This window comes from Anoplophora glabripennis, unplaced genomic scaffold (assembly GCF_000390285.2).
Source record: "Anoplophora glabripennis isolate ALB-LARVAE unplaced genomic scaffold, Agla_2.0 scaffold4, whole genome shotgun sequence".
In the NCBI taxonomy this organism is placed as follows: Eukaryota; Metazoa; Arthropoda; class Insecta; order Coleoptera; family Cerambycidae; genus Anoplophora; species Anoplophora glabripennis.
This window is the reverse complement of record NW_019416568.1, coordinates 2,349,705-2,376,382: the sequence shown is the minus strand read 5'-3', so window position 1 is coordinate 2,376,382 and position 26,678 is coordinate 2,349,705. Positions and strand designations below refer to the sequence as shown.

At 36.0% G+C, this 26,678-nt stretch overlaps 6 protein-coding genes across 8 annotated transcripts; 3 read left to right on the top strand and 3 right to left on the bottom strand.

The window, feature by feature from the left end:
• Nucleotides 1-1,127: 1,127 nt before the first annotated feature.
• LOC108917366 (nucleoporin NDC1) lies at nt 1,128-3,118 on the bottom strand. Its single transcript, XM_018723920.1, has one exon. It carries the CDS (start codon nt 2,964-2,966, stop codon nt 1,263-1,265), a length of 1,704 nt encoding a protein of 567 aa, XP_018579436.1. The 5' UTR covers nt 2,967-3,118; the 3' UTR covers nt 1,128-1,262.
• A 94-nt stretch (nt 3,119-3,212) lies between these two features.
• On the top strand, nt 3,213-4,110 carry LOC108917406. Its single transcript, XM_018723969.1, has 3 exons — nt 3,213-3,359; nt 3,415-3,634; nt 3,689-4,110. The coding sequence occupies exons 1-3, from the start codon at nt 3,280-3,282 to the stop codon at nt 4,070-4,072; spliced, it is 684 nt and encodes a 227-aa protein (XP_018579485.1). The 5' UTR covers nt 3,213-3,279; the 3' UTR covers nt 4,073-4,110.
• Nucleotides 4,111-5,158: 1,048 nt separating this feature from the next.
• On the bottom strand, nt 5,159-7,005 carry LOC108917365 (torsin-1A). Of its 2 annotated transcripts, none has more exons than XM_018723917.1 (5): nt 6,670-7,005; nt 6,357-6,619; nt 5,916-6,306; nt 5,642-5,789; nt 5,159-5,587 (listed from the first exon to the last, which is right to left on the bottom strand). In XM_018723917.1, the coding sequence occupies exons 1-5, from the start codon at nt 6,800-6,802 to the stop codon at nt 5,449-5,451; spliced, it is 1,074 nt and encodes a 357-aa protein (XP_018579433.1). In that variant the 5' UTR covers nt 6,803-7,005; the 3' UTR covers nt 5,159-5,448. The 2 variants fall into 2 exon arrangements, with proteins under 2 accessions (XP_018579433.1, XP_018579434.1); XM_018723918.1 differs by having other exon boundaries at nt 6,006-6,306.
• Nucleotides 7,006-7,100: 95 nt separating this feature from the next.
• LOC108917379 (autophagy protein 5) lies at nt 7,101-8,736 on the top strand. Its single transcript, XM_018723937.1, has 4 exons — nt 7,101-7,557; nt 7,609-7,733; nt 7,791-7,988; nt 8,224-8,736. The coding sequence occupies exons 1-4, from the start codon at nt 7,196-7,198 to the stop codon at nt 8,328-8,330; spliced, it is 792 nt and encodes a 263-aa protein (XP_018579453.1). The 5' UTR covers nt 7,101-7,195; the 3' UTR covers nt 8,331-8,736.
• Nucleotides 8,737-10,621: 1,885 nt separating this feature from the next.
• Nucleotides 10,622-18,978, top strand: LOC108917461 (probable ATP-dependent RNA helicase pitchoune). 2 transcript variants are annotated; one of them, XM_018724075.2, is made up of 8 exons: nt 10,622-10,660; nt 16,517-16,637; nt 16,707-16,847; nt 17,071-17,331; nt 17,387-17,701; nt 17,762-18,063; nt 18,161-18,484; nt 18,588-18,978. In XM_018724075.2, the coding sequence occupies exons 2-8, from the start codon at nt 16,583-16,585 to the stop codon at nt 18,933-18,935; spliced, it is 1,746 nt and encodes a 581-aa protein (XP_018579591.1). In that variant the 5' UTR covers nt 10,622-10,660; nt 16,517-16,582; the 3' UTR covers nt 18,936-18,978. The 2 variants fall into 2 exon arrangements, with proteins under 2 accessions (XP_018579591.1, XP_018579590.1); XM_018724074.1 differs by lacking the exon at nt 10,622-10,660 and having other exon boundaries at nt 16,451-16,637.
• On the bottom strand, nt 12,877-14,898 carry LOC108917462. Its single transcript, XM_018724077.1, has one exon. It carries the CDS (start codon nt 14,730-14,732, stop codon nt 13,533-13,535), a length of 1,200 nt encoding a protein of 399 aa, XP_018579593.1. The 5' UTR covers nt 14,733-14,898; the 3' UTR covers nt 12,877-13,532.
• Nucleotides 18,979-26,678: the final 7,700 nt, after the last annotated feature.

Below are 26,678 nucleotides of genomic sequence, written 5' to 3'. Positions count from 1 at the left end.
TAACATAACCATAGCCGCGTTCGGTTATCCAACTCCGCTAACTCTTTTCACTCCAACCCATTCGTTTATTACAATTAGTGACTTGAGCAATTTATTTACCGTTCGTTTACATTGGAGAGGAACACTCAGAACTCACTCTATATACCCCACCTCTTCGAGATAGTATTTACGGAGTAACAAAGGTAACCTAACTTAAAACCAAGTTTACAGAATACTATTTCTCTGTTATTGGTCTGTGATACTATTTCTATAAACTTTGCTATAGTGTATATGTTCTGTGCTTTGCTAAAACAAATATACATCATTTAATTAATGTGGTACCGTATATTCGGCATATCGGTCAACTTTTTTCAATGATTTCCTCTTCCTCGGAAGAATCATCGAATATTTCACGAACATAATTCACAATTGCAAAAGGAAAATCATTTAACTTTTGAACATAAAACATCTAACCTAAATTTTTTTCTCTTTACAAATGTCAGATTCCAGATTCTGAAACCGATCGTTTATAATTTGCTCTGTGCACTCTTAAAAAATCTGAATTCACTCCCAATCCACTCCACTCCTAATCCGTAACAGTTTGCCGAACGCAGCTCATATATTTGTCTTCTTCTTCTTCTTGTATATATTTTTTGACCTACTTTTTACAAACAAAAATTAATAACTGCCTACAAAAAATTGTAGGAAAGTGAAGTCACATCATTTTAGTTGCAATATCCAATCATGCTATTTTGTGTGGCAAATAATACCATGAAATATCAATTATAGTTTTTCGCGAGAGAAACAAAAAGACGACTCTCACTTCTCACTGTTTTTGAAACACTCAAATCTGCAGTCGACTCTATAGAATACAAATTTCTTTGAATATTATTGTGATTACTGCTTTAACATTTTTTTTTTTAATTTATTTACTTACCCTTTACTTCAATATTATAGCCATTTTAATATTTGTTCAATTTGCTTTGCTTTTTATTTAAAAAATATACGTTTATGCACACTTCTTGCACTAAATCTTACAACTCGTGGAAATATTTAAAAAAAAGTAAATCAGTAGAAACCGTAACGTTAAAATGGACTTTTAAACACTTTCTAACTTTATATAAAAATTTAATCTCACATAATCATAGCACACATATTATTTATTATCAAAAAGGGCAAAGTATTTACAATTTGATAATTTAAGTCAGTTATAATGGCTTAAATAACTTAAATCACGTATCATGCAGATATTTTACAAAAAAAAATAAACTTGAAACCAACACTTAACTTTTATAAATAGTATTCAAATGTGACAATACATCCTTGCTCAAGGGAAATTCGTTTAAATAGTTACCGAAACTGAGACAAATGGAAAACAAACTTCTCTTTACGGCCATAGTGACGGCAGCCTTCATTCTATAGTTAAAATCGTCGTATCCCGCTATTTTCCTCGCAAGCGTCGGCACCTTACTCAGCCTTTCCAAGCTCTGCTTGAGCTGCACCAGAGTCGTTACTATACCCGGTAGGTCCTTCTGGACGATGCCGAAGGGGTCCTCGACAAGAGACGAACACGCTATATCCGCAATCCCTTGGCTGGTCCATATGATCAAGTACCCGTTTGCCAAGCACTTCTGAATATTCGCCTGGGGTAGCTCCCCAAAGAAGAAGTTTATTCCCAAAACAGCCTTTAAAATCGCTATTAAGTTAGATATTTTTTGCTTGAGTTTCATCACTACCGTTTCCGGTAGGGTAAACACGGGCAGTGGTTCCTGTGTTACGTTTACGAAGTCCTCCAGGCCATTGTCGGAAACCATGGTCATGTTACGTAGATTCCGGAACTTGTCTGGAGACTGAAACGTGCACGGTGGTGCTATAGGAGGGACGGAGGGTTTGGCTTTTTCTACACTCAACGTGGATTTGTTTAAAAGCTCCGTGTATTCGTTGAAGAGTTTTAAAACGTTTTCAACTAAAGAGTTCCAGTTATGCGGATGTCCACCCGGTTGCGACAAAGTAAAGAACGCTCGTCTTCTACATTTCGACCACTGAGCGAGATTGTGTAAGTCTAAACATGCCAGATTTTGTACGATGGGCAAGCTGGACATGTTAATACTCTCCTGAAGGCATAGCGACTCGTTAGTTTCTTTAAACAAGGGAAACTGTATGGGTTCCGTTAGGAATAAGTTGAAGAAGAACCTCATCAGGTTCATGTTGAAGTAATAAATGGCACCGAATGTCCAGAGGTAGAAATAAATCAAAATCCCGTTGCTATTTTCTTCTTGCAAGAGTCCGAAGCTACTGATGAATCCCTCTCTAAGCGTAAAACCCCACACGTAGTACAAGACGATGAAGTAAGCGGTAGGTGCAAGGGATAACATAAAACTTTCTTTGAGTAAAGGTAAAAGCTGCGCCTTCATCTGAAGAACTTTCCTCTGGTACACCACAGGGAAGGAAAGGTGCTTCTCCGAAATGTATACCTTGACAAAATAATACAGACCCATCCAGAAACCACTTAGAATCAAGAAAAACGTACCTTCCTGCAAACAGTAGTTTTGTCCTTTACACTGGTAGGTTAAACTCTGATACTGTCCACCTCCGAGGGATAAAAACAGCCATACCAATGTCGCTCCAACTATAACGTTAAGAATTAGTAAAACCAGGTTATGGACGGAAAACACTGATATAAGTTTCTGGAACCTCGTTGAGCAGTAACTCGGCTTGAAGACGTAGTCCTTGGCACATATAATGCTTTGTGCAAAGATGATGGTCATGAAAGGGATTATAAACAACCATGTGCTTATCGAGGTGAAAACTTGAAACGTAGACAATATCCATTGCACCGGATGAAGTATGTTTAAATTCGATGCAAACACGTATATTTGCAGCAGTACTAGCTGTGATAAAACGCTGCAAACTACTGAGTAGTACAATTTCCTTAATAGTAAGTCTTTGTAGGTAAAACTTTGTTGGGAAGTAAGGTTAGTATTCATTTTAACGTTTCTTCGGTTCGACTGCAGCTTTTGTGGCACCTTGCTCGTAACAGGACTTATTAAGATTTAACACAAACCCATAAAAGTTAATTTAAATACTTGAATTAAATTGTTGAAATTACAATAAACCGCATTTCAGCGCCATTTACCGTTTTAAAATCATTCAAAATTTCAGGCAGCCAACAACTAAAAATTAAATAGTCCTACATTTCAACGAAATCGAATTAATGATTTTCTAACCTCAAAAGAAACTTGTCAAATCATTAATTTGAATTTCAAAAATTATAACTACACCAAGCTGTAATATTAAAATATGGTTTTTGGGGAAATTGTCGAACCCAGTACAAGGGCGCTAATTGATGAAGACTTAGAAGAGTATCCAGAGTACACTGAGTAAGTTGCTTTTTCCATTAACTAGTTTTGTTGAATTTAAAACAATTTTTTCTAGATCAATTCCAGACTGGGAAGGCAGTACAGAACCCCCGGGAAATATAGATACCCTTATTTTTATCGAAACAGGAAGAGTTACAGGAATTTTTCGAAACTGTGTTCTAGGAGATCAAAAAGCCAATTCGAAAATAAATAATGCAGGCATTGAAATCTTTGACATAACCGCACACAAATATTTGGTAGTTTTCACGGAAAAGAAAGAATTTACTTGTGGCGAAGTAAGTATTTACTGTTTTATATTGCGGTCGTTAAAAGTTCGTTTATTATTTCAGATAGTAGAACTACTGGATAGGTGGATAAGGGCAGCTAAACATATATATACAATAACATCAGAGTCTATATATAGTTATCAGAATGTTAATTTATATGAAAAGCCAGTGTCATTGGTAAAGGCATTGTCTAACGATGCAAACTCAAAAGGTTTTGGATATAGCTTGTTGGAACCTCCGAACTTGGTAACAGGTTTAGGAGCCAGCGTTTTATCGTATTGCGTTCATATAAAACTTAAGTGTAATTTGTTCGTCATGTACGTAGATACATCACCGTTGGATTCTCTAAATATGGGGCCCCTTTTGCACCTTATTAAAAAGTTGGACATTCCGTTAAAAAATACCGATGTTAGGCTGTCACCGTCTTCTAGTAATTTGTATATGTAGTGCATTGCTTAAGTTAATAAATTTTATTAAGTTATGATGTGTATTTTATAAAAACTTGGATAACAGGATATCGAAATTCAAAAATTCCTTTACATTTTTCGAAATTTAAAAAAAAAATTTAATTTTTATTGTTGAAAGAAGTGAGGTAGTTTTCTTAAATGAAAAAAGAATGGGGATGTTCATTTCTAAAAATGTATGTCTTTTTAACAAAACAATTAGTTTATTTTAACAGATAATTTTTCCCCATTTGAATTTTTTAAAGTTCATTTTATACTTGTGTGACGGCACTAAGGGAAAATTTGGGGAAATCACTAACTGTCTGTTGGCACACTGATGCGATTCTATAAATATGGGGTGCGTTCCGTAATTGTTTTCGGTAAATTTCAGTAAAGTGCACTAAATATTTTTGTTAAGAGAAGTGAACAAACCTAGTGAATAATGAACACACTGTATTTTGCATCAGCTGTCGATGTACGGTCTATCAGTAGGTTAGTTAACAAATTTCGAACTCATTTACTACTAGTTTCCAAGTTTCTCTATAGCAAGGCCGCCAACGCCACTTAACAAAAATTTTAATGCGTTTACTGAATTCTACTGAAGGTAATTACGGAACGCACGCCCAATGATTGTGCGCTATCCGCTAGAGGCCGCTACAGTCTACATTATGAAAACTAGAAACTTAAGATTTTATGGGTCTAAACTTTTTTAATTTGTAAACTAGCAAATATTAATATTTGGAGTTTCTAATCACAATTTTAATTTTAATTTTTCAAAAAAAAAATTACGTCTGGCTAATGCGTCATTTAGGTGGATAAATCTGGCAACCTGAAGTTGTAGGTGTGTTGCCAATGCAATAGAATAAATTATTCTAAAAACTACTACGTTGGGCGCCACTTTGAATTTTTTAATGACGTCAGAACTTATGCTGTAATTATTTTTAGGACTTAAACGAGGCGAAATGAAAAAAGAAAAAATAGGGGTCCCATCTTTTTTAACCCATTTTGTGATGTAGTTAAATAATTGAAATATAACTCACTGAAAAAAACTCGCAAAAAGTAGAACAAAAGTATATTTTTAATGTTTCAATTGATCTATCACAGCGACAAATTTAAAAAAATCTTGTCTGCAAAAAGCTTGGAATTAACAATGCTATTTTAACAATATAATAAAAATTAATCTACAAAATTGTAAAAAGTGATTTGTAGAACCTAAAGTAAATACAACTTTTCTTTTGAAGCTTACGATGAATAAAAATCCTTAACTAAAATTTGTACTTAAACAAAATTGATGTAAATTAGCAATATGACACAAAATCATAGCATTTAACGCAATTTATTGCAAAAATAGCACTGCTTGAACACTTTGAACTTAATAATTCACAATTCTTTTCTGGGTTCATAGTGAACATAATATTTAGCTACCAGCACCGCAACTTTTGCACTTATCCGTTTACAACCGGTCTTGGAAAATAGTTTACTGGAATCGGGTCCCCATTCTATAAATTCAAGCACTTCCCTGAAAAATAAAAAAATTTAGTCAACACTTTCTCGACTGTCAGCAAATACGAACTTTATGTGTACGAGGCTGGGGCTATCCACATTTCGCAGTCTAAATTCATCTTTTATACATTCCACAACATGCCGTTCCTCCATCGGAAGAAACGGAATGTAATGGTCAATTAAATTGCTTTTAATAGTGTCCGAACGATGGAATCCCCCTAAAATTTAAAGCGTAGTTATAATCGGTTACTGTGAAGTAAGTACAAGCACAGTTTTGGTTTATGTAACACAGTAACAAAACCAAAAATTGAAATCTACGCTTATTAACACTGATCACATCGTACCGGCGATAAAATGGTAAACGGAACCCAAATGTAGTTTATAAATTACGTTCCTCGCGATGTTATTGATAAATCCTTCTTTGTTCAACCAACCTTCTTCGTTAAATGCTCCCTTCGATATCAGATTTTCGAAATCGTTCTGTCGCAGGTCTTCTCGTTTCTTGCCCTCATGCCACAGTTGTTCGTAATGCTCGTTTATCAGACCGGCACCCGTATTCGATAAGAAAATAAATATAGACCTTGTGTAGTCCACACCGTCAACCATGTCACGGTAGTCTATCATTGGTTTAATGCCGTTAAGCACGGTGGCAGGCATTTTATCCACTTCATCAAAAATGAATAATTGTTTTGGACATTTTGTTATGTTTCCCTTTAACCACATGTATAAATTTTCCTACAACGAAAAAAGTAGAACAAATAAAACGTTTTGGTGCTATTAAATACCTTGTAAATTTGCGCATTCTCTTCTAAGGGAAAATGAATTCTTCCAATAAAATGGTGGACGTATTTACTCTTACTTCCATATTTATATAAACTATCGGCTATAAATTTTGAAACATAATTTTTCCCACTACCCGGCCAGCCATGGAAACTCAACGTTAAAGCTTTCTGGGATTTATGATAACCCCAATGAGCAGCTATGGCATCAACCACATTATTGACTAAGTGTTGGCCATATACTCGTTGGTTTAAAGCTCTTCTTAATTCTAAAAAAAATACAAATAAGATACATCCCATTTAAAATGACTTAACATACTGGGTATGTCTCCTGGAATAGTTTCATTGTCACAACACTCAGCTACCCAACAGTAAGGGTTGTAACTCCAAGAATATGTACACTTAATACAAATTACAACAATTATTAATTTTAACAAATTATTTATTAGCATGATTTAGGTTAAGGTGTAGTTCTCTTATAATTAAAATACTGTTAAGTAATTCCATTCATGCAGAAAGTATTTACGTGATTTTAAACGGTTGTACGTATAATTTAATAAAGGACATTTATATGTTCTGGGAATTACTCAATGCACAAAATTTAACGTTTCACTTATTCTTATTTCCATTCGTCATTACTCATCAGTTAGTTCTAGTTTCTAGTATCGTTTATCTAGGGTTAGTTCTTGGTGTATGGCAAGACTGATTAAATTGCATTGGTAACCCTGATAATGCGCCTTGTCAACTGTCAACGATCTGTCATCTGTCACACATTCAAATCATAACCTGCTTGTAAATGTCAACATTGTAATCTTGTAGGTATATTACATATCAACATTGAAGAAATGGCAAATGATAGAGAAATTCTTCGAGAAATTTGGGAAGGAAAATTGCCCGTCTGCTTCCGCTTGGACAGTGACGAAGTAGCGGACTTTAGAGAACCAGATCTTTTTTATTTAATGGTACCTAGAGTCAGCTACTTTCCCCTGGTAACGGATAAAGTGAGGAAGCATTTTTTAAAATACATAGTCACAGAAAAGCAAGAGCAAGAACTGTGGCTTGAATACAACGGACAGCCCTTAAAGTGGCATTATCCTATAGGGGTTTTGTACGATTTATTACACGAACCCGAAGATTTGTTACCTTGGAACTTAACAGTGCACTTTGATAAGTTTCCAGACACGGAAATTTATAAATTCAGCAATAAGTATGTGTTGTACGTTGATTTTTACCCCGTATGAAATTTATGTGTGTTTAGGGAAACCGTGGAGTCATATTTCATGTCTTGTCTGAAAGAAGCGGATGTGCTGAAACACAGGGGACAAATAGTGAGTAGCATGCAAAAGAAGGACCACAATCAGCTCTGGCTGGGTTTACAAAATGGTAAATAATTATTCCATTTTGGTTCTTGCCTCTCTATTTAGTGTTCTGTGTGTTTAGATAAATTCGATCAGTTTTGGGCCGTGAACAGGAAATTGATGGAATCTTCTGCCGATCATGAACAATTTAAGTACATTCCTTTTAGATGTTACCTAGAGGATGGCTACAGGCAAAAATTGGTGAAACCTTTGAACGACGATGGTAAGAAAAAGACGCTCCAGGATTTGCTGACCGAAATGTTTCCCAGTAGAAGTACCGGTAAGTTGAATTAGTTTTTCACTCGATATTTTCTGATATGTACAAATAACAATTTTTTTAAATTCTCGTGTGATTTTTATATCCACGTGTTAAAAAGGATGTTTTTGGATTAACTGATGCGCTATCTTTAACAATAGTAATCCCCAGTATAGAAAATAATCCCTCGGATAAAAACGATTATAATTTTTTTTTTATTTGCAATACTTGATCGTTTATAGGATTTTCGTTTTTCCAGTAAAAGTAAAAACTCATGGTCTGGTACCGCCCCTGGAGACACCCCTTCAGTGGATGTCGGAACATCTCAGCTACCCCGACAACTTTCTCCATCTGTGCGTACAATAAAATACGAATTGACGCTAGCTTTCCTATAATTAAGCCTTTCGTTTGATCCGTGTTCGTCAAAATGCCGTTTCAAACAGCAGAAACTCTCTACATGACCGTGTTATGTTAAGTTCAGTCAAATAAGGGGATCGAGAGAGTCATACGTTCGAGACCCGCAAAGTATAGGGTTGCGAGAGGCGGTGTATTTAATATTAGTTAACGTGTAACCGACTGTTTGCATTTAAGCTGTAATAGCTCGTTTAGTAGCTGCTTTGGAGCCCTAAGTTTGTGATTCGTTTATAAGTATGTAAAAGTTTTGCGATGCCATCTATCAGAATTTACCGAAACGTTGCTTTTCATTTGTTTTAAATGTGTTCTCTTGCCACGATTCCAGGATTTAAGAGGGCTCGATAGCAAATAGACAACCAGTAATACAATATTACAGATTTTATTACACAATTTGTCTAAATATGAATTTATGCACAAATAACAGACATTCCCCCATTTTAACGCATATTTTCTATAAAATGGAGGGAGTTTGAAACTCAAATTACTTTTTGTTAAAAAGAAATTTGTAATTTGCCCGTTTCAAACAAGCGACATCGTAAATTACGAATTTCTTTACCCCAAAACGTAATTTGAGTTTCAAAGTAACTCCATTTTATAGAAAATCTGCGTTAAAATGGAGGAAAGTCTGTTATTTGTGCATTAATTCATATTTAGACAAACTGTGGAATAAAATCTGTAAAATTGTATTGCTGGTTGCCTATTTGCTATAGAGCCATCTTAATTTTATCGACACTTCAAGCCGTACCTCGTAATTTTTAGCATTCGATATTCCAATTTCAATTAAAATATTCTCCAAGGACCTGACTATATACAGGGTGAAGGGGAAATTCTGTAATTTAATTGTTTTACAAATTGTATATTTAATTGCAACTAAACAACATCCTATATATTATGCGGTTTGTTTAAATGAATGGTGTGTTAGGAGAATAGTTTTTTTTCTACTTATCGTAACCGTTACTTTTTGACCAAACCTCGTATAATCTAATTCAAAGTTTTGCCGATTGTTCACTATTTCTTTTTTTCAAATATGTACTCGTAAGTCATTAATTACATCTGTGTATAATTTTTTTTTATATTATGGTCCAAATAAAATATTTATATGTACTTGTGTATTGAATGTCCCTGGGAAACAGATTAAATTTAAATTCGTAACTTGTCACACCTAATATATTAAAAAATTTTAAATAAACAAATAAAAAAAATTGCCTTTATTTGTGACCTACGCCCGTATCCTTAAAAGTGCTTTTGCCATTATGAAATTAAAGTATGTCTTTACCATCTATCCCACTAATCCTTAAACGACCTTCACAAGATTAATAAGACTTAAGTATTATCTTACATATTATTTTCTACTGGCTTCTACAACAGAACTTTCACTACTATTTTATATACGATGCGAAATTTGCATTCAGGAACCAATATTTCCAGTTTAATCAATTTCTTGTCAGTTTGAAATAGGTATTATTATTTATACTTTATGAATAGTGCATGCATATTATGTGCATTAAAGATTTTAATTCTACCCAGAACAATATGCCCTGTAACGCCACTGAAAGAAGCTATTCTGTATTTGATTCCAGTTGCGGGTTTTTTTTATTCGAAGCACATAAAGAAAAATAATAAAAATAATTTCTGTTCTTAAGTGCAATGGTAACTACTTAACAATTAAAATGATAAAAAAAGTCATTGAAACGACGTGTCGGTGTCGCAAAAGATGAATAATGTTAATGTAATGCAAATTATTACAATAACCGCTATCGCAGCTGCCTTGCGTGTAAGGAAGAAGTAACAGACCAATGAAACAATCAAGGATCAAGGTTATTTACCGAAGTGTTATTTGTTAAGAATCTGTTTCACTCCACGTTTACCAATTTTTAACCAATGAAAATTTGACACGATTTTTGTATTGCTTGTCTCGTGCTAACTCAACACAGCTTGGCCATTTTTCTTAAATCAGTTTGTTGTACCAGAAATTTGTTAACAACGAAATCGATAAACTACCGATAGAAGTACCGAAGTAAATTTTATAGCTTCAATAAATTTGTCAATAATCAGAAATAATAGAATTCGTTTTGTTTGTGGCTAACTTGACAGTTCAAGTAGAAAACTTTCGAGAAAGTCTCATATTTGACTTACGTAATTTCGAAAACTGACAACGTCGTGCATAGCGCAGCTGTGTGTGAGCGAGAGAGATTGATGGAAACAGAATAAACTGATATTTACGGTACGGGGCACAAAGTTAGGTTAGGGTTGAAATTTAGTGGATGCATTACAATTTTTTGGTGAGTATTTAAAAAAAATTGCAGGAATCGTCCTTATTGCTCGATTTATTTTATTAGTTCCTTTAAACGAAACAGTTTTTCTTCAATGTGCGACGTGAAGAGAGCGTAAAAAAAAACGAAATTGAAGTTTCTAGTTTCTAATTTTCGGATCTAGTTCAAGCAATTTTATTGCATGAATCGTTCAAAGGGTCATTTTAGATGAAAAAACCGCGGAGTGCTATTAAATTAGAGGGTGGAAATTGGAGATAGGGGTGAAAATGCACCCCTTTCAGTTTTTTAATTGTAGCTCGAAAACGAAGCAAAATTTCGCTAAAGTTCATAGGGAAAATTATTTAGAGAATTGAATTTCCCATCGAAATAGCTTATTTAAAAAATTGAAAAGGAAAATTTTAAGCAAAAAAATCATTAATAAACAATTTGAAAGAAAACAAAAAATTCGATTTTCTAAATTTTTTTAGTTTTTTGCCTCTAGTTTCTTTTTGAGTAAAGATAGGTATAGGCATTGCTTCATAGAAAAAAAAGTAGATAAGATTTCCTTCAAAACAAGAGGTTGTAAAGTATTTTTGGATGAAAATTGACTGATATATGACCGCTCAAACTTGGCCAATTTTTCGATTTTCGTCGCCTTTTCCCTTATACGTTTTAATAATCATTTTTTGCAAAAAGGAAGGAAATAAGACGTTCAAGGATTTTCATCACATGACTTGTTCGAAGGGTCATTAAAAATGAAAAAACCGGGGGGTGGTATTAAATTAGAGGGTTGAAATTGAAGATAGGGGTAAAAATGCACTTTTGCAGTTTTTTAAATATAGCACGAAAACGAAGCAAAATTTCGATATAGTTCATGGGAAAATTTTTGTAGAGAATTGAATTTCTCATCGAAATGGCTTATTTAAAAAATGTAAAAGGAAAATTTTATGCAAACAATTGTTAATAAATAATTTTAAAAAAGCAAAAAATAAGATTTTTTGTTTTTTTACTTTTTTAATAAAATAATTTAGTAAAAACTTGAGAATTTAAGTATAATAAAGTTTATTAATAATGTATATACAGTGTGTCCACGAATGGAGTTGACAAGAGGAGAAACTCTTTTGTTTTTGACTTTATCGAAAAATGCCACTCTTTATAAAAAGTTCTGCCCCTCGAAAAAATTAGACTGTCATACAAACATCTTAGATTAGATATACCGGATGCACATAAATTAAAAAAACACAAAAATAGTCAAGGGAGAAGTACCATTCTTATTTTACACAACATTTTTGTAAAACAAATCTGTTTATAACCTCAAATAATGTCCTAATACAAATTTTAAAATAAAAATTTCAATTCTGACTTACTCTATATGTAACCACCTCAAAAATTGAAATTTTGATTTCATAATATTTGAATAGCTTGGTATAACTTTGCGAATAATGAATAAACTAAGGATATTCACTGTAACTTTTCAATTTCAAAGCGTCCTAACGAAATCCTGAGCGATTCAAAGCGCAGCAATTTTTGTTTCCTAAAGCCCAGAATGTTTAAATTTGTCGTTTTTCCTGAAAATCAATGTAGCGAGTAATTTTTCACCTTTCATTAATTTTTTTAAATCGAAAAGGTTTTTTTTAGCGATAATCCATAATTTCATCAAAAAACGTTAATTATTGTAAAAAAGGGAAAATTAAATTATCAATGAGCTTTATGGTGAAATTAACAAAAAAAATAGAGTTCATAGACCTATTTAGATAAGTAAAAATTTGGATTTTTTTCATTGGAAAACTATAAACTTGGTTCAATTTCCTTTTTTTATTCTCTCTACGACTATTTTCCTTCAAGTTACACCTCTTTGAAAATCACCCCAAAGTTTGGGACTTTTTTAATACCCTTTAATTTGTTTGATGATTTTTCTTTGATTTTTTAGTGGAAACTTAAATAAATTTAAAACTTTTAAGTCTAATTAAAATTTGTTTTATATTATAAATTGATGAAATTTGATATAGGAGTGATGATAATTCGTTTGAAATATAATGCAGTTACATTTAGTGGGTTTAACATTGATATCGGCTTTTTAATTGTATTCAATAACATTTGTGCTTCTCATCGCTCATCCGTTATCTTGTTTTGAAGTGAAATTTATCTTATCTGGGATTACTGGCTTAGTAAATATTAGTGCCGATCATCGTTCTCGAGTAAATAAAACGCAGATTATGTTATATACACATTTTTTATTAATATCCTCTATAAAATATCTCATATAAAATAATACAATATCTATAAAAAGTTTTGAGCGTCAGCTCTGCTGACGATATACGGGGGAGTCGATAAAACAATTCTCCAGAAAAATTCTCACAACCTACATCGCGGCGTAAGGTCACAATATTCCCTCCGTTACACAACTAATATATACAAATGTTCAAAGTAAACGTAAATTAATCCCTAAAATCACATTATTAATTGCAAACTCCAGTACTTTATATAATTATATAGAGCCTAAGGTCTGTACAAGATTAAAAATAAATAATAAATATGTTTTGGCATTGGCGCCAATCCAACTGAATACAATGTATATATGGCAAAAAAGGAAGACAAGAACTGAATTTAAAATCGGTCGAGAAAGTATTGCAATTTTCAGGTATCCAAAATAGCTGCCTCCCATCTCATTTGGCACGATTCGTCTTAAAATCTACAAGGCACAGTTACGATTACTATCTGAGCAATATTTTTGTAAAGTTAGCACCCATTTTAACGTTAAGGCAAATATACAAGTCGTAAAAATACGTAGTAGCAAGTAGGATATGTAATTCGCGGGCGTGTCCGGTCGCCCGCGTTCCCCTAAAATTTAAAATCTAGTAGACTCCCGGCTTTTAAACTACGCGACAGCGGAACGTCGCTCCTACCTGACGGTATGCATCTGCTTCATAGTCTCGTCCCTCAGCCGCAACTCTTCCGCCTGCTTGAGCCACTTCTGTATCTGCCTGCGATGGACGTTGTATTTCGTAGCCACGGCGCGCTGATTTCCCTTACACACCGAATCCTGGTAATAGCAATCGATGGCGCTCAGTTTAAAATCCAAGCTGTAGCTCTGCCTCTGTTTGAGCGGCGCCAAACCCTGCCCGTACCCGACGTCCTCGTACCCGCCGCAATAATTGCCGCCGATTTCGTAATCGCCCGGCGAGTAACTCGGGTACGAAGGGTGGTAATAATAGCTCGCGGCGGATTTCGGCTGCAGTTCGAGCAACGTGTAGGTATTGTAGTCGGCTTTGATGTCGCAAACGACGTTGTTGTTGTTGTTGTTGTAATAGAAGGCCTCGCACCCCTGCGCTGCCGAACAGCACGGCATGGCGGGCTCCAGTTTGACGACGGACGCGGGGCACTCCTCGCCGACGTCGTCCAGGTACGGCTTGAACAGCTTGACGGGCTTGGGCGATGTGAAATCGTCGCACTTCCTCTTCAGGCTCTTGGTGGACAGGTCCCAAACATCTGGGTGAGGCCGCGCCAGACTGGGCGACGCTGACGGCGGCGGCGGTGGGGAGGGGGGCGCGTAGCTCGCAGGTGCGCTCGGGGAAGTAGGTCTCTTGAAAGACAGGTCCATTGGCGCCGAGGGGTCGGCGGGGGAGGGGGGCGAGCCGCGGCTGTGCGTGGTGAAGTCCAGGGGCAGGGGGGCGCCCCCCGTCCAGGGGGCCGCCGAAGGGCTCTGCGCTAGCGCCGGAACCCGCTGCTCGGCCGCGCTGGCGCTCCGCGGTCTCGGCTCGTCGTCCCGCTGTCTGCCGCTGCTCAAGGCCACCGCCTCGAAGTCGCATTTTCTAACCTCGGGACCGCGCTCGCCGCGGCTCGATTTCTCCTTGGCACTTACGCTGCTCCTCAGCGTGTTCTCCACCTGCAGCCACTTCTGGATCTGGCGGCGGTGGATTCCATACTTCCTGGCGGTGGCCCTCTGGTTGCCCTTGCAGTCGGCGTCGTTGCGATAGGAATCCAACACTTGGAGTTTGAAGTGAGGGGCGAATATGCGACGTGATCCGATGCCTTTGCCCTCCGTTTTGCAATTCGCGCCCGCCACGCTCCTTTTTATCACCGAATTCAGTCCGTGGGCCATCGTACGTCGGCCAGGAGCACTGGGACACTTTTAAATCAAAATAAATCCTCGAAAAAACAACTAAAATAGCACTGAGGTTTATCTGCGACCTATGTAGCAACCATTTTTCGTCACGATTCACAGAAAACCCCCACTCTGCTGACTAAACTGTAAACTCACGCCATCAAAAGGGATTTGAAGTGTATTTTGCGGAGGCATCAAAGAAACGCCCGACGTGCGACAGCGGCTGCCGCTCCACTAGACGGAACGGCGCCTGGGCGGTCCGTACGTCGAAGATCGCACAGTCGCCATAGAGGCTCCGACATCCGTTTGTGAAACAAGTTTACTGGCACTGTTGCCGGTTGAAAATAGTTTTCGCCTACTTATTTTCAGAGCGTCGCTAAACGTTTTTCTTGAGAAAACCCAACACGACATGTAATTTGCTCGAATGTTATTCAAATATTAGCGGTTGCAAACAAAGAATTACCGATTTAGAACGCTTTTGTGGATTTGGAATGTGAGGAGCTGGCAACAAGGCCGTTGGTCACACCAGACACTGTGTCGCCAAGCCAGCTAGGCCAGACAACGCGTCTCTGGTTCCCTTTCTTTTCATTCATTAGCAAACAGATGATAATGGAGGTTTTTATTGCTCTTGCTTTATATACATGGATTTTCTTGTTATGTTACCGTATCCCCTGGACTTGACCGTTTCGTGCAAAAAAAATGCGTTAGTCTTGATGTTTTGCTAGAATAATAATTACGTAATTTGTCAATGGCGCTTTGTTTTAAATTGTTTCCTTGTTAATTACTAGATTGATTTTTTTCTCCTCAACTGATTCGGGCTTCTATAAACAAATTAAATATTGGAATTCTACCTTAGTAACACATGTATTTGCTACATAATAAAAATATAGGTAGGTAGGTACCGCATACTTAATTGGTTAAATGTTTAATAAAATATAACGAAATAAAATATCTACATAATACTAGATACATATGTAACTAACTAGATACGATAAAATTTAAAATCATACTTTAAATACAAGCATTTTTAAAGAGTATATCTATATGTTTGGTAGATGTATACTTATTTTTAGGCAGAGTGTCTCTTTAACCTTGATATTTGTGTTTTACACATAAATTAGTTTGATTCCACAATAAAAATTTATTGTATATTAAGTAATTGGTATTTTAGGCTAAATCTGAATTCTTATGCTTACAAATATAGATACTACATTATAATATATACATATTAAATATATCTAATTATAAATACCCACTGGTTATGCAACCAATAATACAGCCAGGTGATAAACCGGTTGCATGTATAAGTCCGCCAAACAAGAAAAAAAGAAAGACATAAAAATATATTGTTACTTGATGTACAATATAAAGTGAAATAAAAGTTATTTCAATTATATTGTCATCATCCTAGAAGTAATGAAAATCAATCTACACACCATAGAAATTACTACTTATACACGTTTTTTCTTTCCATCAGTCTATGATATGTTCTATCGTGTATCTTGAATTTTCTTGTTCTGTCATATTTTTATAAAGAAGTTTTTTTTTTCTCAAATAAAATGGATCTATGCATGTAGAGATGATCTGACAATTTAAAATTATATTTGTCACATATAATTGGGTATTTTATAGTTTGTATATTACTTAAACTTGCATAAATTTTCTGCTAACGCAGAAATTGATTAGGGAATTTATATCGTCTAGGTTGGTATTGAATACATGAAATTCCTAACCTCTTTTACGTATCTCGTAACTAACCTAAAAATTAAATATTTCCCAAGTTGTTTACCACGTTGCATGGCCTTTTTATGAAATCTGTTAGCAAATAAGAAGAGGGCGGATACAACATGGGCAAAGGTGTTAAAAGACTCGCTAGTAGTAATGATAGTGGACCTATTAAGAGTAAGTTAAAGTCGAAGTTAAATTTCATTGTATACAGAAATTGAAATTAATAAATTCTAAATTTTACAGAGAAGCAAAAGAAAATAAAGTTAAAGAAACGCAAGAATGTAGAGCAAACTGATGGGAAGACAAACAAAACAGATGTAGTCGATTCCGTGGAAGTAAATAATGGAGACATGGACACAGAAAATTGTGACTTGAAAGATAAACGTGAGTAACTATTTAGCTGATTTAAACGAGTTAAAATAGTCTCAACCTTGTAAGGTTTTTTTAGTACATGATGATTTAAAGGCGAATGTGATGTTTCCTCGAATTTGTTCTAAAATTCTAGAGTAGAGACGGCATGAATACATCATATAATTACTGATATTTAAATAAAAAGTGTGTATAATTGTTTAATATGTCTTTCACTTATTCACATCGAACATTTTAGTTCCCGGCTCAAGCTCTACCTTGGAAATTTTAAGCAGTTGTACCTTCGAATCCTTGAAGGACAAAGTTTGTGAAAACACCCTGAGGGCCATCGCCGACATGGGGTTCACCACTTTAACAGAGATCCAAGCCAGGTCGATACCTTCACTGTTAGAAGGTAGAGATTTGGTGGGCGCTGCAAAAACAGGCTCGGGCAAAACGCTAGCATTCCTGATACCCGCTGTCGAGCTGATTTACAAGTTAAGGTTCATGCCGCGTAACGGTAAGCACCCAAAAATATATTTACTTCAGTTTCTTTGCAGTTTTTATTGTTTTAGGTACCGGCGTCATAATTATTTCGCCGACCCGCGAACTGAGCATGCAGACTTTTGGCGTTCTGAAAGAACTGATGAAGTACCACCACCACACTTACGGTTTGGTGATGGGGGGCACCGCCCGTCAGGCCGAGGCTCAGAAGCTCGCCAAAGGTATAAATATCCTAGTGGCGACGCCCGGGAGGTTACTCGATCACCTGCAGAACACGCCGGACTTTCTGTACAAGAACTTGCAGTGTCTGGTCATCGACGAGGCGGACAGGATTCTCGAGGTCGGTTTTGAGGAGGAGATGAAGCAGATTATCAATCTTTTACCGAGTAAGTTTCGTTTTCGGTCACGATATCTTTGAAAATTCTCACGTGTTTGTGTAATGTTAGAACGGAGGCAGACGATGCTGTTCAGCGCCACCCAGAACAAGAAAACCGACGCCCTGACGTCTCTGGCTCTGAAGAAGGAACCGATTTACGTGGGCGTCGACGATGCCAAGGACGAGGCGACGGTCTCGGGTTTGGAACAGGGGTACGTCGTGTGCCCCTCGGAGAAGCGACTGCTGGTGCTCTTCACATTCCTCAAGAAGAACCGGAAGAAGAAGGTCATGGTGTTCTTCAGTTCCTGCATGTCGGTCAAGTACCACCACGAGCTGTTCAATTACATCGACCTTCCCGTGATGTGCATTCACGTAAGTCCGTTTTCTTTACCCTTGTCGTTCCCGTGCTAAGCACCGTGGGGGCAGACCCGCTATCGGATCCCTAGGTCCTCACTATTTTTCATTTCAGGGCAAGCAGAAGCAGAACAAACGTACCACCACGTTCTTCCAGTTCTGCAACGCGGAAACGGGCATCCTCCTCTGCACGGACGTCGCGGCCAGGGGTCTCGACATCCCCGCCGTCGACTGGATCGTGCAGTACGATCCCCCGGACGACCCCAAGGAGTACATCCACCGCGTGGGCAGGACGGCCCGAGGAGAGGGAGGCAGCGGTCACGCCCTGCTCATACTCCGGCCGGAGGAATTGGGCTTCCTGCGGTACCTGAAGCAGGCCAAGGTGCCCCTGAACGAGTTCGAGTTCAGTTGGAGCAAGATAGCGGACATCCAGGCGCAGGTGAGTGGATTCAAATCGGGCGAATGAGGCGGATCGAGCAAATATAACGCAACGAGAAAAAAAACCTAATTATTGTTGCTTTAACTTTCGAATCTTTTCGTAGTTGGAGAATTTGATCGGGAAGAACTACTTCTTGAACATGTCCGGCAAGGAGGCCTTCAAAGCTTACGTCAGGGCGTACGATTCCCACCACCTCAAGACCATATTCGACATAAGCACCCTGGATCTGGCGAAAGTGGCGTTGTCTTTCGGGTTCAAGGTGCCCCCAGCCGTCGATCTTAAAGTGTCCGCGAAGAAGGCCGAACGGCCGGAAAAGAAGCGGAAAGGCGGCGGGGGGTTCGGCTTTTACAAGAACATGAACCAGACGAATAGCAAGAATTTCAAGAAGAATACCGTGTACAGGCAACCGAGGAAGAGAGGGGGGCCCGATTCGAGGCAGTTTTCTAGATAAAATGTTTGTTTTATGTTATTGATATTAAAGGAATGGTTTTTCATTTGTTTTGTTTCATTTCGGGGAAATCTATGTTGATGATTACAAAATTTTTCAATTTTTCGAAAATATTTTCGATTATTTTGGTTTCAGTTTCAAATTAGGTCCTCCAGATGGCTGTGGAAGGTAATTAGTGTGATCTTAGCTTTATAGATAATCCCATCTCTAAAAACAATTGAACAAATTCTAGTTGTTTGACATTCCGCTAGATGGTTTGACAGTTCGCGAAATTTTCAAATTAAACTTTTTAAATATAAATATTAAATAGGTGAATTTCGTGATATATATTACTGTAAAATAAAAAAATAATACATAAACCATAAAAACTGTTACCACAACATGGCGAAAAGAAAGGATGTGTTCTTACCAAAAATTAAATTAAAGTGTTTGTGGAAAAACCTAGTGCGGGAAGTTGATTACATGAATTTGCGGATGTCAAGAAAAAAATGCTCTTGAAAATTCATATTCGACCAATATACTGTGAGTAACAAAATAAAGAATTGCAATTTACTTGTATTATTTTTGTTACTTCGTACGACTACTTTTGTTGGACGTAAGGTTGACATTTTGAAATTTAAAATAAATTTGAAACTTTTTAACTAATATGATTTAATTTTAACTACTATAACTTCTTCTTTTAAGTATTCTATATTATTACTATAACCCCATTCTTAATTATCTATTACCTGTTCATTCACAATTCATACATAACCAAACTTAACCTAACTTTTTCTTGCAAAGCTAGTATGCATTTTTTAAGTATTATTTTTATTTTCAACCTATATTTATTTGTGAGATTTATGTAAGCCAAGTTTTTAATGTCCCTCTAAATTTGTGCACACCCTGTACGTGAATACCAATCGACGTCAATAAATTTATTAGAAAGTAAGTTGCGTTACACCTATGCGGATTAGAGGACAAATGGCGCTTCAGTGGGCAGCTTTTAACATAATTAATATACGGCAAACCGTCGTATATGGCCATACTTTCATTGGATCGTTTTACATAAACAAATAACGCGTAGCCGTCGAAACACCGTTTGTGATACATACATTTAGTTTCCTACTCACGGATATGGAGGTATGATGTAAACAAGTTGGCGAAACGGTTTCACAAGAATTTGCTTAATGTTTGGATACCGCGGATCGAGATCTAGTAGGCAGATTTTACGATTGTCTCGGAAGCGACAAATGCTATTGGATAACTCACCTCTGCGATACCTTGTTTGTTTACACGAGGATTGATTCTTTGAAAAAAATAATCTGGTTGAAGAATTTTTGTAGTTTCACATTTAAAACTGTATGCAAGTTCTGTTGTAATACAGACAGTGAACAATGTATTTTTGTAACAAAATAAGATTGCTTGGGTTGATCCAACAGATAATCGAGCACTATTACCAGTGGACCGAAGTATAGATCAGTTATTACTAACGTTATTATAATTATTCTTCACGGCTTACGCGCAGGAAATACGCATTGTGCGTTTTATATTTTATAAAAGTGTAATTTAATGTTGCCGTTAAGTTCGCGATCGCTATTATTATTAATTAACCGAAATTAATCCACGCTTTGTGCTTTGCAACTTATAATCTGCCGGGAATATCAAACAAAAAAATTATTAAGTCAGTTTTTTTGCTGTAGTTTTTAGTAGTACCATTTGTTCTCTCTTCCAGTGCCATCAGTGACTTACCTGTACAAGTGAATATATGTAGATCGATTTATAATGTTTGTAAGGCGAATACCTACACAAGCCTTGACTTGACTAGAATAACCATGATACGTATTACTTGGAACGTGTGCTTGTCAAGTGCGATATATTATGCAATTGTTAGTCGCTTTGCAAGATCAAAATCACCGACGACGCCTACGCCGCTTTGCTCGTAGGGAAATTATAGGCTTCGCGTTAATCAATTGTTTTTCGAGATAAGTTAACGTGAATTGCCTTGGAAAATCGCTTTTATTAAATTATGAGGTGTTTTATTAATGGTCTCGACGCTGATTGTTGCTTCCCAAATGGCGTCTGTAGGTTAAGCGTCATCTTGGTATTTTACATCCGTGTTTTCGGTAAATCAGTGACGGTCTGGAAAAATAACAATTTGTAGACGAATTGTAAGGTGCCAGACTTGACGTTCGATCGCCTCCTTTGATGGCTCCACAGGGTACCAGCAGCGGTCTCCGTCTTAGATTTGAACATTTTGTCTTTCCGGATTTTGCCCATCTTTAGAATTTGCTCGACTCGTGCTGATTTCGGCACTGCTGTTGACTATATAAAGTATTGTTCAGTCGTTTGCATACGGAATTTATTAAAATCTCGCATAACATCTGTGTTTTTTAACCAGAAAGCAGTAAAAGGTCCCTTGAACTCGCCCCAGCAGTTCGGCGTGGTAACTCAATATTTTCCATAAAATCTTAATGTCTTTTCGCTCGATAGGGAAGGTTACCACTACCTGAAACGCCCCCCTGCTCGCCTACCACCAGCCCAAATATAGAGTCGGTCCTCAATAGAAATAAATGGTGCTAATTTTTGTCATGACGCTTTTCGGAGGTGAATAACAAAACGAGACAGTCACCTCAGTTGGCTCTGGAAAAAGTACACGTGTCTACCCCCAAGAAGCTTAATAGTACAGTGATTGAAGCTGAAAATCAGCTGTAACCACCGAATTCTTTGAAACTGCATGGCTTTGCATGAAAATTTAGAATAAGGCTCATCTTAGGCTCAAGTTCAAAAGTGACATAAGTCCGATTGATGCCTTTTGTTTTTTAGGGGTAAAAACTACCCCTAAGTGAAAAAAATTAAAAACAATTAAGTTTTAAGCATTTTATTGATAAAATTCTTGTTCAAGCACAAAGATTAATTAATGTTCCATGTCCTCGAACATGTTTTATGATATATTTGATCTTTTCGACCCTTTATTTAACCATTAAAAACTACCCCTATGCTAAAAATAATAATAAAAAATTACTTTGTAAAGATTTGGAATGATTGAATCGTGCAATTATTTAAAATAAAAGTTACCTTGTAGCTAATAAAAGAATTTTTCCCTTTCAACCCCTAAAAACCACCCCTGTATTGGCAAAAATGATAAAAAATTTACTTTTTAAAAGCTTGGAATGCTTTAACGGTGCAATTATTTAAAATAAAAATTCCCATTGCATATGAAAGAATTTGTATCTCATAACACTTTTCAACCCTTATAAATCGCCACTGTGCTAAAAAAATGATACAAAATTACGTTTTAAATCTTGGAATGCTATAATTGTGCAATAATTTAAAATAAAAATTCCCTTATATTGTTTATGAAAGAATATTTTACTTTTGCCATTTTCAACTCTTATAAACTACCCTTTTACCAATATTAATGTAAAATATTTTTATTATAATCGATTTTTAAATATAATCAATCATAAAAAAATTGCTACGCTGCATATAAATAATCACACTAAATTTTTTTACTTATTTTATTTGTATAATATAATATATAATATATAAAAATGAGAAAGCCTATTTTGCTCCGAAAAAATGTCATTGGTTTTTTTTTTACCATAACTCGGTTAATTTTGAAGCTATAGTATCCTACAAAAAAGCATTTTAAAGATAATTTCAAGAGCTGTAAGATCGTTTGCATATAAAACCTTTTAAGTCCTCCGTTTTTTAAAGGGAAAGGATCGAAGGGCTCGAGATAGGTCGTTTTTTCACTAAGCGGCGATATCTCCTTTATTTTTTATGCTATAGGAATAAAATAAGCAAAATATTTGTAGAAAAAAGCTACATTTTTGTTGTCTATCATTTTTTACGTATCTTTCATAGTTTCAGTTATTATATAAATAAGGCAATTTTTTTTTAATAATGGAAAATACGTTTCAATTTTTACCGTACATTATTAAAAAAATAGGCATTCTAAACCGGTCTAACTTCAGGATCGTATCAAAAACACTAAAACAAAACTTATTGTAAAGGGTCTACGATTAATTTTAATTCTGATGGAAATGGTACAGCGTTAACTGCTCATTTTTCCTTAAAAAATATGAGCAATCCATCTATTTTTGAAGATAACTCCTTCAATTTTGCTCTAATTAACTTTTATAAGTACTCATTTTGAAGGTCTTTTTGAGTACTACAAAACACTCGTGGAGCGTTATACACGTAAAATTTATCCTTTTTCCGTTATTTGACGTGGAATACATCGATTCGAGTGTTCCCCCCAAAACAAGTCCCCTTCCACTAACCATATTTCGCTTTGTATAGGACGTACAACACTTTTTAAAAAACGATTTTCTTTGTTTATTTATAAGCTACATTACACTTTTTTAAATAAAATGCTTAATTTTTGAGTTATTCGCGAAAAATACTTTGAAAGTGTTTTTTTCACTCAAAATTCCAAGTTGTCAATCGTGAATAACTAAAAAACTATTGACTTCTCGAAAATATTCTTCGAATATTTTTTTTTCAAAATTTGATTATCGATTTTCAGTTATTTTTGAAAAAAAAATCCACCCCCAAGAAGGGGTGTCATTTGTCAACCCCCAACAGGGTGGAAGCATCAATCGGCGCTATGTCACTAATGTCCATTGACCTTTTCTCTAACTATCTGCCAAATTTCAAGTCGATCGGTTCAGTTTCAAAGAATTCGGAGGTGAAAAGCTTCAATGACTGTACTATAAAAGCGTTCATTTGTTTACAAAAGGAAACGTACCAATCAGAAAAACTAATATCACCTTCCGAGACGGATCGAAAGAGATATTTCAACACACTTCCGAATTTGTGAACTCACTATTTTAAAGATCATAAGTGAAACATGTGAAACTTTTACTGTCCACAGCTGTACCTCTACCTTATATTTCATCGGCTATTTAGATTTTGGTTTAACACCACAAACAAATTTGTCATACAGGATTATTAGGTGCCGTACTCCGTATATTCAGGGACGTCGGAAGCTGTTTACTCGTGTATAACAAATGGAAATGAAAAAGAAATAAAACAGCTCCTCGTTTACGTACACGACGACAAAACAGGCCCTCAGGGTGTACCATTAAGTCGCTCTCTCTTCGGTAATTGTAACAAATACGGGCATTTAAGTGATTATTTCATATTTCTTCTAAAGTGAGCCAGGCTAGATGACTGGAAATAAATCGTCGTCGTTATAATTTATTGTGAAAACTTTTGCTAATGGGGTCGTTTATGTAAGTGAAATTCCGTTTGAAATGTTAAACGAAGGCTGATTTCCATGTAGGGAACTATTACATTTTATACATCATTTATATACAGGGCGTTGAACCTAAGGGGGATTCGTCTGTAACTCTGCAACTGTAAAATTTATAAAAAATGGTTTTAATAAAAGTTGCCTGGAATCATATGGACCATGGCTCTGTCTCTCCAAATTTCGGCTCTTAATATTAATAATTAACGTCACAGCGATTAAATAAAAAAAAATTATCTCAGCTTCTAATCAACTTAGAACAACGACTTTATTTTAATATACATAGAGGTTACCATTTCATTTTATAATAATTACCCATCTTAACAATTTAATAAATATTAACATTTCTTCAGTCGTTTTTAAACAAATTAAATTTGAAAAATTAAATTCTCAGTAGATGCATATGTTAATACAACTATTTAGGTACAAAAACAACTAATGATCGAAACTACAACGCCTGTGAGCTTGGGAAAATGAATTGAAAATAGCATCTTCTTAGATAACAAATTCCGCCAATGCCAAACTAATGAAAGCATTCGGGCTGACATTTTTACCACTCATTAAGGGTGCAAAGAGCTTAAAAAATCCTGAATTACAAGTGTCTGCGATGAAAATTGCATTAATTATTAGTAATTGAAAAAAAACAGGCATTTTCGACCATTCTTGAGCTCTCGCGCATAAACAAATTATCGGAATTTAATCGGACTTGTCCCATTTTACAGATTTATTTAATACCTACCTTTTTTGTATAACCTTTTTTTCCCTATCAATAACAGTTATTTTACGCGAGTCAAAAAAACACTTTTCCATAACTTTGACCATTGTTTAAATAAAGTTTCCCAAATAGTCTTGAGTTGATTTTTTGATATTTTGTTTACAACACGTTTCCAAACAATATTCCGCAGAGAAATTATATGGTTTAGACGCTATCAAGCCTTTTTGAGAGAGCTAAAATAGTGATTTTTTTTTTTAAAAACAACTTATTATCTCGAAAACGGTATGTTTTAAACACCATGTACATTTAATAAACTATACCTAATATTAATCAAGGAATTCAAACACGCAATAATATACATAGTGTTCCATTTAAAATAACAAAGTTATGTAGCGCACACACGCGAAATGGACCACCCTGTAAAGCTAAAAATATTTTCTTTTATTAAAACCATTTTTTTATAAATTTTACAGTTGCAGAGTTACAGAAGAATCCCTCTTGTGTAGAACACCCTGTATGTGTATATGTATATAATGGAAAATACGTACTATCTTACCCATAATCTAGAACCAATACAAGTTTTTAAGGTACTTAATCTCGTTGCAAATAATCTTGTGGTTCCATATTTGACATTTGACCCCACGTTGAACGCCATGTCGCGGAGGAGCGTAGTTTTGGCTGTTTTCCGTACCTCAGTATGGGGTAGATCGACGTTTTTACCGAGATCTTGGGGGATTGTCTTGACTCCTACTCGGCGGCAAAGAAAAACGGTATGATCCGTCGTCTTCCTCTTCATTATGCGAGAAAACGCTAGTTCGAGACACAACAAAGTATTGCCATTGAACAATGACTGTGATTACCACAGATATCACGGCAACAGGAATTGTTGATAAAAACACGTACTGTATTACCCACAGTTTGCAACCAGCGCCCTCGCTAGCGGTGCGACGAACTATCCTGCATTCTGGCATATGTATTTTAAATTCACGATATTTTTTTTGCGATTTTCGAACAATTAGAGGCCGTATGCGGTTTTAAAATGTATTTACTACAAATTTCAAATGAATGAATGAATCATCCTACATTTCGAAGTAAATCGCTGATTCAAACAAACACGACCAGATATAATGATGTTTTGCACATTCTTTGAATCTATTACAGTAAAAATAACGACGCACAATGCAAAGCTAAATTCAACTGTAACCAATTTTCACATGGGCAAAGAAAGTAGCAAAAAACCTTCGCTCGCGTTCGTAATTTTCGTGTTTACGAAATAATATGAAATCGAGAAAATATGGCACCTCTTTGCATACTAAAACAGTGTAGGAGGACGTTTGAAAAGCCCGTGGGCAGGCCGGGGAGGTAATATAGCTGTGTGTTATGCTGTCGAGTACGACCTTAGATTTCTCAAACAGAAATGTATGTCGTGCCACAGATGTGTCGCAATCTCAAAAATAGGTATTCCATCGGCTATGGCTTGATAGTATGGCAGGGGGGATCGTGAATGGCGGGTTTTCGATGAATGAAATTCATCTACGGCCTCTGCAGGCCTACAGGGTGGGCAAAATTGACGAACTAACTATGATCACGGGATCAAAAAGTTTAGTTGATCTGCCTGTCTTAAAAATGCCAATGTTTCAAAGAAACAGTGTGTTATACAATCTGCATATAAACATTTCATACGCTTATGGAATCGGCACCGTTAGAGTCGACCCTGGCAATTTTTTTTTAACGGAATGAATTTCCGAAGGACGACTAATGGCTCCAAATTGCGACGGTGTCTCCGCGGGAA